Source organism: Rana temporaria, chromosome 2, assembly GCF_905171775.1.
Source record: "Rana temporaria chromosome 2, aRanTem1.1, whole genome shotgun sequence".
NCBI lineage: Eukaryota > Metazoa > Chordata > Amphibia > Anura > Ranidae > Rana > Rana temporaria.
The window spans coordinates 28,891,819-28,905,985 of record NC_053490.1 but is presented as its reverse complement, the minus strand read 5'-3'; the positions used below and the strand labels follow the sequence as shown (position 1 = coordinate 28,905,985).

At 50.0% G+C, this 14,167-nt stretch overlaps 1 protein-coding gene across 1 annotated transcript in view; it reads left to right on the top strand.

Moving 5' to 3' along the window:
* Window positions 1–494: 494 nt before the first annotated feature.
* Window positions 495–14,167, top strand: part of MYO7A (myosin VIIA) — a 304,325-nt gene continuing 290,652 nt past the window's right edge. The window contains exons 1-3 of the mRNA XM_040339989.1: window positions 495–856; window positions 9,044–9,157; window positions 12,618–12,770. Of these exons, the coding sequence (XP_040195923.1) occupies window positions 752–856; window positions 9,044–9,157; window positions 12,618–12,770 (372 nt within the window). The 5' untranslated portion in view covers window positions 495–751. The remainder of the gene's footprint in view (window positions 857–9,043; window positions 9,158–12,617; window positions 12,771–14,167) is intronic.

Sequence of the window (14,167 nt, the reverse complement as noted above, 5' to 3'; positions counted from 1 at the left end):
ATCTAAGTATTTATTTTTACCTAACGATACAAATTACCTAAGGTAGGGAAAAGAGGGACAGATGATGACTAAGCTGTGTCAACCTCCTTCACAAACAGCTATTGGCTTTGTCCTAATGAGTAATAGATTGGCAATGCGCTTCGGACATAAGTTAATACTCCAAGGAGAGCACACTGCGTAAGGAAGGTGACAAATCAATGAATTATTTAAAATTCAGTTGCTATGGATCTAGGTTATCTGTTTATACTCGGAGGAGCTGCAGATGGGTCTTGGTTTTGGGTTGCCTCAGTGCTCTGTGTCTTGCCGGTTGTTAAGGCATTAAGTTAATGTAGAAGCCATGTGTTACATACCCCTGGACTCAACTGAAGATTAATAAGTACAACAGGGACTCAAATTCTCTCTCTACGTCTCAGAGTTCACTAGGAAGCAGCCAAGGAGGACGTCTGACATGAGCTGAGTCGGCAAAAACCAGACCTGTTTGGTTGTACTTGTGTACGAGTGGTCGGTGATGTGGCCACATTGGGTCAGTACACGGAATCTGGACTCGTGCTCACCACAAACTGGGTTTTTTACTTGTGAAGGATCTTCGGCCTCTTTTTTGACTGGTAACACCCCATATGCAATATGGAAACGCTTCCTTAGTTGGGCGACTGGTGGTGGAAAAAGTGGACCATTTTCCTCCTGAGAATGGTGAGGACGTCCTTTGGGCATTTACATTGTACGTTGGAAGGCTGACCGAATTTTCCTTGGAATGTATCGCCGGCGAGGAGTAGAGGACGTCTTGGAGAAAGACCAGGCAAAGTGGGCACTTCTACGTAACGTTAACCAGGCAGTGAAACCCAGCACCCTACTACCGGTGAGCGGTGATCTTTGATAGCCTTGCCATGGTGACAGAGGTTCATGTGTGCCTGAGAGATGTTCTGGGGCAGAAGCTTTAGAAGGTTAAAGGGGTTGTAAAGGTTTGTTTTTTATTTTCTAAATAGGTTCCTTTAACCACTTAAGGACCGGACCAATATGCTGCTAAATGACCCAAGGGGTTTTTACAATTCGGCACTGCGTCGCTTTTAACAGACAATTGCGCGGTCGTGCGATGTGGCTCCCAAACAAAATTGGCGTCCTTTTTTTCCCACAAATAGAGCTTTCTTTTGGTGGTATTTGATCACCTCTGCGGTTTTTATTTTTTGCGCTATAATCAAAAATAGAGCGAAAATTTTGAAAAAAATGCAATATTTTTTACTTTTTGCTATAATAAATATCCCCCAAAAATATATAAAAAAACATATTTTTTCCTCAATTTTGACACATTTTTGGGACCATTGTCATTTTCACAGCAAAAAATGCATTTAAATTGCATTGTTTATTGTGAAAATGACAGTTGCAGTTTGAGAGTTAACCACAGGGGGCACTGAAGGAGTTTCGTTTCACCTAGTGTGTGTTTACAACTGTAGGGGGGTGTGGCTGTAGGTGTGACGTCATCGATCGTGTCTCCCTATAAAAGGGATCACACGATCGATGCAGCCGCCACAGTGAAGAACGGGGAAGCCGTGTTTACACACAGCTCTCCCCGTTCTTCAGCTCCGGGGACTGATCGCCGCACTCCAGCGACGATCGGGTTCGCGGGACCCGCGGTCCCGGAGCATCGGACCGGGTCGCGGGAGCGCACCGCGGGCGCGAGCCCGCGACCCACGGGACGAACCTGTACGTACATGTGCCCAGCCGTGCCATTCTGCCGACGTATATGTGCAGGAGGCGGTCCGGAAGTGGTTAAGCTAGTGCATTGTTGGTTCACTTACCTTTTCCTTCGATTTCCCTTCTAAATGTTTTTCTTTTTTGTCTGAATTTCTCACTTCCTGTTCCTCCTCAGTAAGCTTGCCCCCATCATCCGAGCTGTTCTGGCTGGGGGTTAGTCAGCGTGCTCGCCCACTCCCTTGGGACTACATCCCTGCGGGGAGACGCTGTTATCGTTCACAGCGTCTCCCCGCTGTAGTCCCAAGGGAGGGGGCGAGCACACTGACTAACCCCCAGCCAGAACGGCTCAGCGCCTCCCCGCAGGGATGTAGTCCCAAGGGAGGGGGCGAGCACGCTAACTAACCCCCAGCCAGAACGGCTCAGCGTCTCCCCGCAGGGATGTAGTCCCAAGGGAGGGGGCGAGCACGCTAACTAACCCCCAGCCAGAACGGCTCAGCGTCTCCCCGCAGGGATGTAGTCCCAAGGGAGGGGGGGAGCACACTGACTAACCCCCAGCCAGAAGGACTCAGCGTCTCCCTGCAGGGATGTAGTCCCAAGGGAGGGGGAAGCACACTGACTAACCCCCAGCCAGAACGGCTCAACGTCTCCCCGCAGGGATGTAGTCCCAAGGGAGGGGGGGAGCACACTGACTAACCCCCAGCCAGAACGGCTCAGTGTCTCCCCGTAGGGATGTAGTCCCAAGGGAGGGGGAGCACACTAACTAACCCCCAGCCAGAGCGGCTCAGCGTCTCCCCGCAGGGATGTAGTCCCAAGGGAGGGGGAAGCACACTGACTAACCCCCAGCCAGAACGGCTCAACGTCTCCCCGCAGGGATGTAGTCCCAAGGGAGGGGGGAGCACACTGACTAACCCCCAGCCAGAACGGCTCAACGTCTCCCCGCAGGGATGTAGTCCCAAGGGAGGGGGGGAGCACACTGACTAACCCCCAGCCAGAACGGCTCAGTGTCTCCCCGTAGGGATGTAGTCCCAAGGGAGGGGGAGCACACTAACTAACCCCCAGCCAGAGCGGCTCAGCGTCTCCCCGCAGGGATGTAGTCCCAAGGGAGGGGGAAGCACACTGACTAACCCCCAGCCAGAACGGCTCAACGTCTCCCCGCAGGGATGTAGTCCCAAGGGAGGGGGGAGCACACTGACTAACCCCCAGCCAGAACGGCTCAGTGTCTCCCCGTAGGGATGTAGTCCCAAGGGAGGGGGGAGCACACTAACTAACCCCCAGCCAGAACGGCTCAGCGTCTCCCCGCAGGGATGTAGTCCCAAGGGAGGGGGGGAGCACACTGACTAACCCCCAGCCAGAAGGACTCAGCGTCTCCCTGCAGGGATGTAGTCCCAAGGGAGGGGGGAGCACACTGACTAACCCCCAGCCAGAACGGCTCAACGTCTCCCCGCAGGGATGTAGTCCCAAGGGAGGGGGGGAGCACACTGACTAACCCCCAGCCAGAACGGCTCAGTGTCTCCCCGTAGGGATGTAGTCCCAAGGGAGGGGGAGCACACTAACTAACCCCCAGCCAGAGCGGCTCAGCGTCTCCCCGCAGGGATGTAGTCCCAAGGGAGGGGGGAGCACACTGACTAACCCCCAGCCAGAACGGCTCAACGTCTCCCCGCAGGGATGTAGTCCCAAGGGAGGGGGGAGCACACTGACTAACCCCCAGCCAGAACGGCTCAGTGTCTCCCCGTAGGGATGTAGTCCCAAGGGAGGGGGGAGCACACTAACTAACCCCCAGCCAGAACGGCTCAGCGTCTCCCCGCAGGGATGTAGTCCCAAGGGAGGGGGGAGCACACTAACTAACCCCCAGCCAGAACGGCTCAGCGTCTCCCTGCAGGGATGTAGTCCCAAGGGAGGGGGCGAGCACGCTGACTAACCCCCAGCCAGAACGGCTCAGCGTCTCCCCGCAGGGATGTAGTCCCAAAGGAGGGGGCGAGCACGCTGACTAACCCCCAGCCAGAACGGCTCAGCGTCTCCCCGCAGGGATGTAGTCCCAAAGGAGGGGGCAAGCACGCTGACCAACCCATACCTCCCAACTTTTCAACTTCAGAATGAGGGACAAATGAGCATACCCCCAAACGAAGTTGTTGAGCGGGGGGGGGGATTCCGTGGATCAGAGTTGTTGAGCGGGGGGGTTCCCCAGATCAGAGTTGTTGAGCGGGGGGGGTCCGCGGATCAAAGTTGTTGAGCTGGGGGGGGGGGGATTCCGTGGATCAGAGTTGTTGAGCGGGGAGCAGCGAGATCGCGGGACAATAGTACTGCTCGCGGGACCGCGGGATTTAATGGGGATCGCGGGACCGCGAAATCCGGGACGGTTGGGAGGTATGACTAACGTCTCCCCGCAGGGATGTAGTTCCAAGGTAGTGGGCGAGCACGCTGACTAACCCCCAGCCTGGACGGCTCAGCGTCTCCCCGCAGGGATGTAGTCCCAAGGGAGGGGGGGAGCACACTGACTAAGCCCCAGCAAGAACGGCTCGGATGATGGGGATAAGTTTACTAAGGAGGAACAGGAAGTGAGAAATTCAGACAAAGAAAAAAAAACATTTAGAAGGGAAATTGAAGGAAAAGGTAAGTGAACCAACAATGCACTAGCTTAAAGGAACCTATTTAGAAAATAAAAAACAAACCTTTACAACCCCTTTAATAAGGTTCAGAAAGCAGAAGCTTTTTAAGGTTCCACTTTTAGCAGTCATTAGCCTTGTTCAGAAGGTTTTCCACTATCAACAAAATATCCATTTTGGGTGGATTGGCATTGACCAGGTAGGGTCCCCCTTTTTCCCCCTTTTTTTTGGTGTCAGTGTCTTATTGGGGAGATTTCCCTTCACACCCTGCCTGGGAGATACAACAGGAAGTAAAGGTAAATGTCCCCAGAATTAGGGAAATGTCTCTTTAACTGTCACTGAATAGATATCCCCTCACTTCCTGGTTTGGTGAAAAGTGGAACATTTTGAATACTCAATTATTTTCAGTCCCACTGACAATGGACACCAGGACAAATATGGTGAATCTACCACGCAGAACATGATGGCAAATCCAAAAAACAGCATGGACCCCCCAAATTCTTACCAGAACCTCACGCCAAAATCATAGTTTCCATTCATATTATCATATTTCAAAATTGTCCTTTAGGATGGAGCTGGGGGAGGATAAATAAAGGGTGCTGGATGTGCTGTGACCTAAGGAGTAAGGTGGGTGTGGGTGGGGGGGGGGGATGCTATGACTTTGGCAGGTGACAGGAAGGAAGGTGCTTTTGTCGCCGCAAATCGCGGTACAAAACGCCGCAATTTGTCGCCGCAATTCGCGGGACAAAACGCTGCGATTAGGTACGCCAAGGTGTGAATGCAGCCTTAGAGCAGTGAGGATCTCCCCCTTACACCTTCCTGATGTCCAATCCACTCCAATATACTCCCTACAACTTTGGTAGCAACCATGCCCTCTGTGTCCTTCTTCTTTTCTGCCACAACACCCATCCTTGGCAATCCCAGATGGCCCCTACTATCCCTGTTTAAGTCCGTAATGAAGGAGGATGAGGCGTCAGATCCAGGGGTGAGGAGTGAGGGCCAGCAGTATTGGATGAGGGGTGAGAAGTGGGGGACCACAGCCTCATATAGGGGTGAAGAGTTGGAGACAGCAGGATTGGATGGGTGTAAGCAGTGCGGGGGGCTAGCAGTGTCAGAACAGGGGTGAGAAGTGAGGACCAGCAGCATTGCATAGGGGGAATGGATGGGGGGGGGGGGGTGTTGGATGGTGATTGAGGAGCAGGGGACAGATGAAGCTGATGGTGGGGTGGTAATGCAGGGCAGCATCGCTGGATGGGGGTGAGGAGCAGTGGCCAGCAGTGTTGTATAGGGGGTGAGGAGCAGGGGTTAGCAGCATCAAATGAGGATGAGGAGCAGGGGTCAGTAGCATTAGATTGGTGGTGAGGAGCATCAGGCAGCAATGTTGGATAGGGGGCGAAGAGCAGGGGCTGGCAGCTTCAGATGGGGTTGAGAGGCAGGGGCTAGTAGCATTAGATTGGGGATGAGGAGCAGCAGGCAGCACAGTTGGATAGGGGGCAAGGGGCGGGGGGGGGGGCAGCAGGGACTGGCAGCGTCATATGAGGTTGAGGAGCAGGGCCCAGTAGAATTAAATTGGTGGTGAGGAGCAGCAGGCAGCAATGTTGGATAGGGGGTGAAGAGCAGGGGCCAGCAGTATTAGATTGGGGATGAGGAGAAACAGGCAGCAGTGTTGGATAGGGGGCGAAGAGCAGGGGGTGAAGAGCAGGGGCTAGTAGCATCATATGAGGTTGAGGAGCAGGGGCCAGTAGAATTAGATTGGTGGTGAGGAGCAGCAGGCAGCAATGTTGGATAGGGGGCAAAGAGCAGGGGCTGGCAGCGTCAGGTGGGGTTGAGGAGCAGGGGCCAGTAGAATTAGATTGGTGGTGAGGAGCAGCAGGCAGCAATGTTGGATAGGGGGTGAAGAGCAGGGGCTGGCAGCGTCAGGTGGGGTTGAGGAGCAGGGGCCAGTAGCATTAGATTGGGGATGAGGAGCAACAGGCAGCAGTGTTGGATAGGGGGCGAAGAGCAGGGGGTGAAGAGCAGGGGCGAGTAGCATCATATGAGGTTGAGGAGCAGGGCCCAGTAGAATTAGATTGGTGGTGAGGAGCAGCAGGCATCAATGTTGGATAGGGGGTGAAGAGCAGGGGCTGGCAGCGTCAGATGGGGTTGAGGAACAGGGCCCAGTAGAATTAGATTGGTGGTGAGGAGCAGCAGGCAGGAATGTTGGATAGGGGGTTAAGAGCAGGGGCTGGCAGCGTCAGATGGGGTTGAGGAGCAGGGGCCAGCAGTATTAGATTGGGGATGAGGAGCAACAGGCAGTAGTGTTGGATAGGGGGTAAAGAGCAGGGGCTAGTAGCATCATATGAGGTTGAGGAGCAGGGGCCAGTAGCATTAGATTGGTGGTGAGGAGCAGCAGTCAGCAATGTTGGATAGGGGGCAAAGAGCAGGGGGTGAAGAGCAGGGGCTAGTAGCATCATATGAGGTTGAGAAGCAGGGGCCAGTAGCATTAGATTGGGGATAAGGAGCAACAGGCAGCAGTGTTGGATAGGGGGCAAAGAGCAGGGGGTGAAGAGCAGGGGCTGGCAGCGTCAGATGGGGTTGAGGATCAGGGGCCAGTAGCATTAGATTGGGGATAAGGAGCAACAGGCAGCAGTGTTGGATAGAGGGCGAGGAGTAGGAGACTGCAGTGTGAGGGTGAAGAGTTTGGGACATCAATGTCAGATGGGGTCAGCATCATGGATCAGCAGTGTGGCAAAAAGTTTGAGAAGCTAAATTTTTTTTTATAATCTTGGGTAATGTAGGAAAAGGTTAAAACCTCTGTGTGGTTTTTACCATTCTCCGGCGGAATTTACCTTAACATTATTGTCCTGGTGGCAAAGTTGACAACCCCTGTGAGTCAAAGCTAGAGCTCTCCAATCAGCAGAGAGCAGGAGCTTTGCTAATTTGAGAGTTCTAGTTCTGACTCAGCACGGGGTAATTGGACCTCTGCAGAGAGACTACTGTTTGCACACAGGGAGAAAGGGTTCTTCTTTGTAGCATACTGGCAGGGGACAGGCTGTAGCTGCTTTCTAAAGACATTTTACTTGAATTCGTTGAACACCTTTTAAGTTTCTTAGTTTTACTTCCTAATATTTGTTACCTGATTTCAACTGAAAATTCAAATAGGTCTGAAAACATTGTAGCGCCCCCCCCCTTTTAAATAACTGGGGCGTTACGCTAAAGTTAGTGGGGAATGGGAGATTTTAGTTGCTCCCATTCACTGATTGTTGGTTTGTGCTGTTGCAAGTTCAGAACTGCCTCCTGGGTCAGTCTGTGTGTCCAGGGGTGCGCTGCCACCCCTGGGCAACAGTTGGCGCTGTGGGGGTTCTGACAGAACCGTCCTTCCCCCAGCAGCCAATCAGAGGAGTCTCCCTCTTTGGGCATGCTAGCGGGGGGTATATCTGGGGCACCGGCCATTTTTCTTGTTAGTCTGCGGGGGCCCGAGATCCAGGTGCGGCATCCACCTTCAGCGTGTGCGCATCCGCGGGCCCCATCCTCATGTCCTGCCCGGTTGAGCCGTGCACCTCGCGAAGCCTTCTTTTGATGAAGAAAGGGACCCCAGTGGCTTGCTGGGTTCCAGGTCCTAAGCAGAAGGCTGAGCGGTGGGGGATTGGCTCGGGAGAACCTGAGTGCAGAGGTTGCTTGCGAGGCCTGGACGAACCACCGGGGATCCGATCACCACGCTACATGACAGGTACCCTTTTCTTGCTGTCAGTAGGTGATCCTATAGAATAAAACTTACTGGGAGGATTTGCTATCCTTACGCTCCGATTATACTGAGAACATTTACTAAGCCTGTGGCAGAGGCATTATTTCCTCCCAGTGATCTGATTATTGCATGTGAGCCTTTGGCTGCCAGGTTCAAGCTAATTGCCTGTCCAAAGGGCACTTACCCACCCTGGCGAGGGTGGCGATGTTTTAAATTGTCTGTGCTGAGAGCAGGCTTGCTCTCTATGCTTTTTGATATCCAAGACCTGATACTACAAGTTCTTCTTTCTCATCAACCTTTTCCTTTACTGTGTGTCATGTTGATGTTGGCCTTGTTGGCCTTGGAATAAAGCATTGAAAACTCACACTACCGGCTGGACACTTGTTCTTTTGCCCACACTCACAAGTATCACCCCTAGACAGAAGAATTTGGTAACTTAATACGCCGATCCCAAATCAACCAGCGGCTCCTTCGGGGGTGAGCGCTACAACATCATAACTTGATATGAAAAAATATTTTGCCACATAATCTCATAAATCACAAAAAAGTACAAAAAGTACATAAAGTGTTGACTGTGCCAAAGGTGAATGAGAATCATCCAATGATGATATGTTCACACGTGATAACAAACATATTAAGTGTCATCAGTGCTTCTCTGTATAGAGTCACTCCAGTGCTTTTCCTTCACCAATATGCACTCACCAGAATGCAATAAAATAAGGGATGTACATCCAAATAAAAAATAAACATAAATGGCCGAACTTACAGACCTTGGATACGTCGGCGTGACGTTAGCAGGTAAGGCTTCTCCCTACACGTTTCGTGCTCTTGCACATCATCAGGGGGATACACCAACACTGAAGTAGTGAGGAGCCTTACGCGCTGACGCCACGCCGCCATATCCAAGGTCTGGATCGACGGCAATTGCTGTATTTTTTGGAAGGAAAGAACTCAAACTTGGAGTAAAATATCCAAGAATTTACTAATCGACGACAGTGCTAATGATATTTCTTTGGTTTTCCTACAGGGCGATTATGTCTGGCTGGACTTTAAGAGAGGCCGGGAGTTTGATGTACTAGTTGGAGCCGTGGTTAAACTGTCTGATTCTGGACAGATCCAAGTCTTGGATGATGAAGGAAATGTAAGTCTATTCATTTGGAACAGGGGTCTTTAAACTTTCTAAACAAAGGGCCAGTTTACTGTCCTTAAAGGAACACTAAAGGCAGAATTTTTTTTTTTTTAGGTTGTGGAGGTTATACTTACCTCCACTGTGCAGCTCGTTTTGCACCGAGTGTCCCCGAATCCTGTCTTCTGGGGGTCCCTCGGCGGCTGTATACGCTCCTCCTCACAAAAGCTTTCCACCTTCATGCGAGCGAGCTCACATGGTGGAAAGCTTTTGCGGGCGCGCTCCCGCGATACAGCGCGGGCATAGCCGCCGACTGTATCACTCGGCCCCGCCCTTGGCGCGCCGCGTCATCGGAAGTGATTGACAGCAGCGCCAGCCAATGGCTGCGCTGCTATCAATCCGTCCAGCCTAGTCAATCAACGGCCAGGCTGGGAAGCGAAGAAGATCACAAGGACGCGCGCGGGACTTTCGAGGGGTGAGGTAAGTAAAACGGGGGTTGGGGGGGGGGGCCGGTACCGTCGGATGTTTTTTCACCTTAATGCATAGGATGCATTAAGGGGAAAAAACATTTACCTTTACAACCCCTTTAAGACTTTAGGGGGGCCGGACTGTGGCCATTGGGCCTACAAAGTGTCCTTGCATTAGTAGGACTAAACAATTCCCCTGTCATTGGTATCATTGGTAGGAATTGTGCCCCATCATTGGAATCATTGGGCAACATTGTTGGTGTCATTGGGAGGAATTGGGCCCTTCATTGGTATCAGTAAATTAAATAGTGCCCCATGGGCCCAATAAAAGCAAGCAATGGGTCACATCCGGCCTCCGGGCCACAGTTTGGATTCCACTGATTTAGAATATACCTTGTACAGTTCTTCTCTTTGGGTGGGAATAATCACAGGTTTACATAAAGGAGGAATAATGGATCTCTTAGTGGAGGACAAATCTGGTTTAAGGTTTAAATGCCTGAGTTACCATAAATGGCTGGTGGCCACCACAAAAACAAGATATTATTTTTGTGAAGATATGCTCAGTCTGCTGTAGACAAGGGGCCGGATTCAGAAAGAGATACGACGGTGTATCTCCTGATACGCCGTCGTATCTCTGAGTTAGGCCGGTTGTATCTATGCGACTGATTCAGAGAATCAGTTACGCATAGATATCCCTGATGCCGCGTACAGACGGTCGTTTTATGCGATGTAAAAAAACAACGTTTTCTGTGAAGTAAAAAACGACGTTTTTGAAACTTCAATTTTCAAAAACGATGTTGCCTACACACCATCGTTTTTTCACAATGCTCTAGCAAAGCGAGGTTACGTTCCACCACGTTTTTCCATTGAAGCTCGCTTCATAACTAGCTTCTGGGCATGCGCGGGTGTAAAAACTTTGTTTGAAACGTCGTTTTTTGCTACACACGGTCAATTTCTGTGAAGTAAAAAACGACGTTTTGAAAAACGACACATAAAATTGAAGCATGCTTCAATTTTTTTTGGTAGTTTTTCAGAAGACATAAAACGACGTTTTCTCCCACACACGGTCAATTAAATTGACGTTTTTAAAAACGTCGTTTTTTAACATCGCATAAAACGACCGTCTGTACGCGGCATAAGATCCGACAAGTGTAAGTGTCTTACACCGTTGGATCTTAGGCTGCAATTTCAGGCTGGCCGCTAGGTGGTGCTTCCGTATTTTTTTACGCAAGGAATATTCAAATGAGTATTTACGCCGATTCAGAAACGAACGACCGCCCGGCGCTTTTTTTTTACGTCGTTTGCGTTCGGCTTTTTCCGGCGTATAGTTACCCCTGCTATATGAGGGGTAGCTAATGTTAAGTATGGCAGTCGTTCCCGCGCCGAGTTTTGAATTTTTTACGTCGTTTGCGTAAGTCGTTTGCGAATACGGCTGGACGTAATTTACGTTCACGTCGAAACCAATGACGTCCTTGCGACGTCATTTAGAGCAATGCACACTGGGATATTTTACGGACGGCGCATGCGCCGTTCAAATAAAACGTAAAAAACGCGGGGTCAACACAAATTTAAATAAAACACGCCCCCTACATCCCCATTTGAATTACGTGGCCTTACGCCGCAACACATACGTTACGCCGCCGTAACTAAGGGCGCAAGTTCTTTCTGAATAAAGAACTCGCGCCCAAAGTTAGAGCGGTGTAACGTATCGGAGATACGTTACGCGGGCCGGACAGATACGCTCAGGTATCTGAATCCGGCCCAATGGTTTTAGCTATGCTTTTTCCTGTAATTCTCTATAAGACCTTGCTGGATTTGTTCTTTTAATAGCAATCTGTTAATGCCAGCCTTATTGGTTAGCTGCGTTGGGTGTAAACCGTTGATGTTGCAGTGTCAAAGGACACATTGGTGTGTGCCACAGCATCGCCAATAGGGCTGGTTCTTTGACTAACTTGTCATTTTGAATGAGAAGGAAGGAGTGCCCGTTGTCCAAAAAGAATTTATTGAAAACGTAGAGGTTGATGTAATGCGTTTTGGGGCAACTGCCTCCATCTTCTGCAAGGCTGTTGATACGTGATAATGGAGATGGATGGACTCCATGGTAGTACTAGAATTCTTTGGGTTGGCAAATGCATCTGACAACCTGGAATTTGCCACCACAAAGAATTATGGTACTACCGCATAGTCCATTCATCTCTGTTAGTATGTACCAACGCCCCTGAAGAAGGGGAAGGCAGTGCCCCCCAAATTTGTTGGCTCAACCTGTACATTCTCATGCTTTCAATAAACAATTGTAATCTCCCACCAAGGGTTGCATATTTTTGGACACCGGGTGCTCCTTCCTTCTTATTCAAGCATTGGTTTTACTGAAGCGACAGCTCCGTCATATCAGTAAGGTGGCAGACCAAACCTTCTAAGGGAGATCAACACCACCACTTACCTGTTGAACCACCTAACAACTATCATTAATACTGTGTTTCCCCAAAAGTAAGACCGGGTCTTATATTAATTGTGTCCACAAAAAACACACTAGGGCTTACTTTCGGGGTAGGGCTTATTTAATTATTTATGGAATGTACAAATTTTACAAAGATTCTGTGTCCCCCTGTCACCCCCCCCCCCCCAACTGTCAGGTCAGGAGTCATTACGGTATTTTGAGAAAGACATCTTGGCACTGTATAAGGAGCAGTACATAGAAAATAGAAAAGGACGGATCAGCAGTGGCTTTAAACATAACGGTACCATATTTTTTTTAACACAGTAATAAACGGAATCACTGCAGCAATGTATAGGTTTGAAAAAATAGATTTTTAATGAACTTTGACTAGGGCTTACTTTTGGGGTAGGGCTTATATTGCAGCCCAACCCGATAATCACGCTAGGGCTTACTTTCGGGGTAGGGCTTACTTTCGGGGAAACACGGTAGTCTGAACCAATCCAGGGCGGTCTCTAGCTCTAATTAGTAACTTGTTATTTTTGGATATTTATTTGGTTGTTTTCATCTACAGGAGCACTGGATCTCCCCCCAGAATGCATCGCACATTAAACCAATGCACCCAACCTCCATCCACGGAGTGGAAGACATGATCCGTCTGGGGGATCTTAATGAAGCTGGAATCCTGCGTAACCTACTCATTAGATACCGGGAACACCTTATCTATGTAAGTATGAAGGGGCTTTATTGTCATATATAGTGTGCCTGACTGTAATGACAGATGAAGTCACTCTAGCTTGCTAGACTTCCAATGTTGCCTCAATAATTCTTAGGAACATTTTACTGCTGTGTCAGAAAATGTTTGGGAAACATCTCTCACAATCCACTTCATTATGGTCTTTGGAAATGGTTTATAAAATACTTTGTACATTTAGGCCGGATTCACACTTGTGTGGTGCGAATTTCAGCTCTCTTATCTCTGCAGAGAGATAAGAGAACTGTTCAGCAGATCCACTGCGTTTTAGCTGCAGATTATCTGCGAATTTGGAGACCTGGGAGAGGGGAGGGGGAGGGGGGGGAACTGTATTGAGCTGAATGAGAGAAATCCTGAAGAGAAATGAACACATCTGCGAATCAGCTGCGTGCCCATAGAAGATAATGGGCCTGAATTTGCACCTGAGCCGCACCGCAAGGCCTAAAATACGCACACGTTTTTTCGGCAATGCGCAGTGCGAATGCATCGCACATATGTGAACCAGCCTCATTGAAAACAATGGCCCAGATTCACATACATCGGCGCATATTTATGCGGGCATAGCATATCTAATATACGCTACGCCGACGCAGCGCACAGAGGCAAGCACAGTATTCACGAAGCTAGTCCTCCCACTCGCTCTCAAATCTACACTAGGCTTTCTCGGCGTAAGCCAGCGTAGGTGGAAGTGGGTGTGAGCCATGCTAATGAGGCGTGACCCCATGCAAATGATGGGCCAAGCGCCATAGAAGTCCATACCTTTGCATGAGTTTCCCCTCCTATATGTGGAATAACTTTACGCCGGACGTACGCCTTACGCAAACCGCGTATATTATGCGCCGGGCGCAACTACGTTGGTGAATCGGCGTATCTCCCTCATTTGCATATGTGCATGGAAAATCAATGGGAGCGCCCCTTGCGGCCAGCGTAAATATGCGCCCACGATACGCCAGCGTAGGAAAGTTACGTTGGTCATATGCAGCCTATTTTCAGGCGTATCTCAGTTTGTGGGCACGGCGCACAGATACGACGGCGCATAGTTACACTTACGCGGCGTATCTCGAGATACGTCGGCGTAAGTCCTTTGTGAATCCGGGCCAATGTATTTAGAAATGTTCTGCGTAAGCCGCACTCAATTCGCATAGGTGTGAACCCAGCCTTAAAAGACTAAGCAGGTATGTTTTACAACTTCTGCCAATTTGTTGCTGTCCTCCCTGAAGAGATTTCACGTCCTGTGCTAGTAGAAGGTAGTCTTATGCCCCGTACACACAATCGGATTCTCCGACAGCAAAAGTCCGATGTGAGCTTTTGAACGGAAATTCCGACCGTGTGTATGCTCCATCAGACTTTTGCTGTCGGAATTTTCGCCA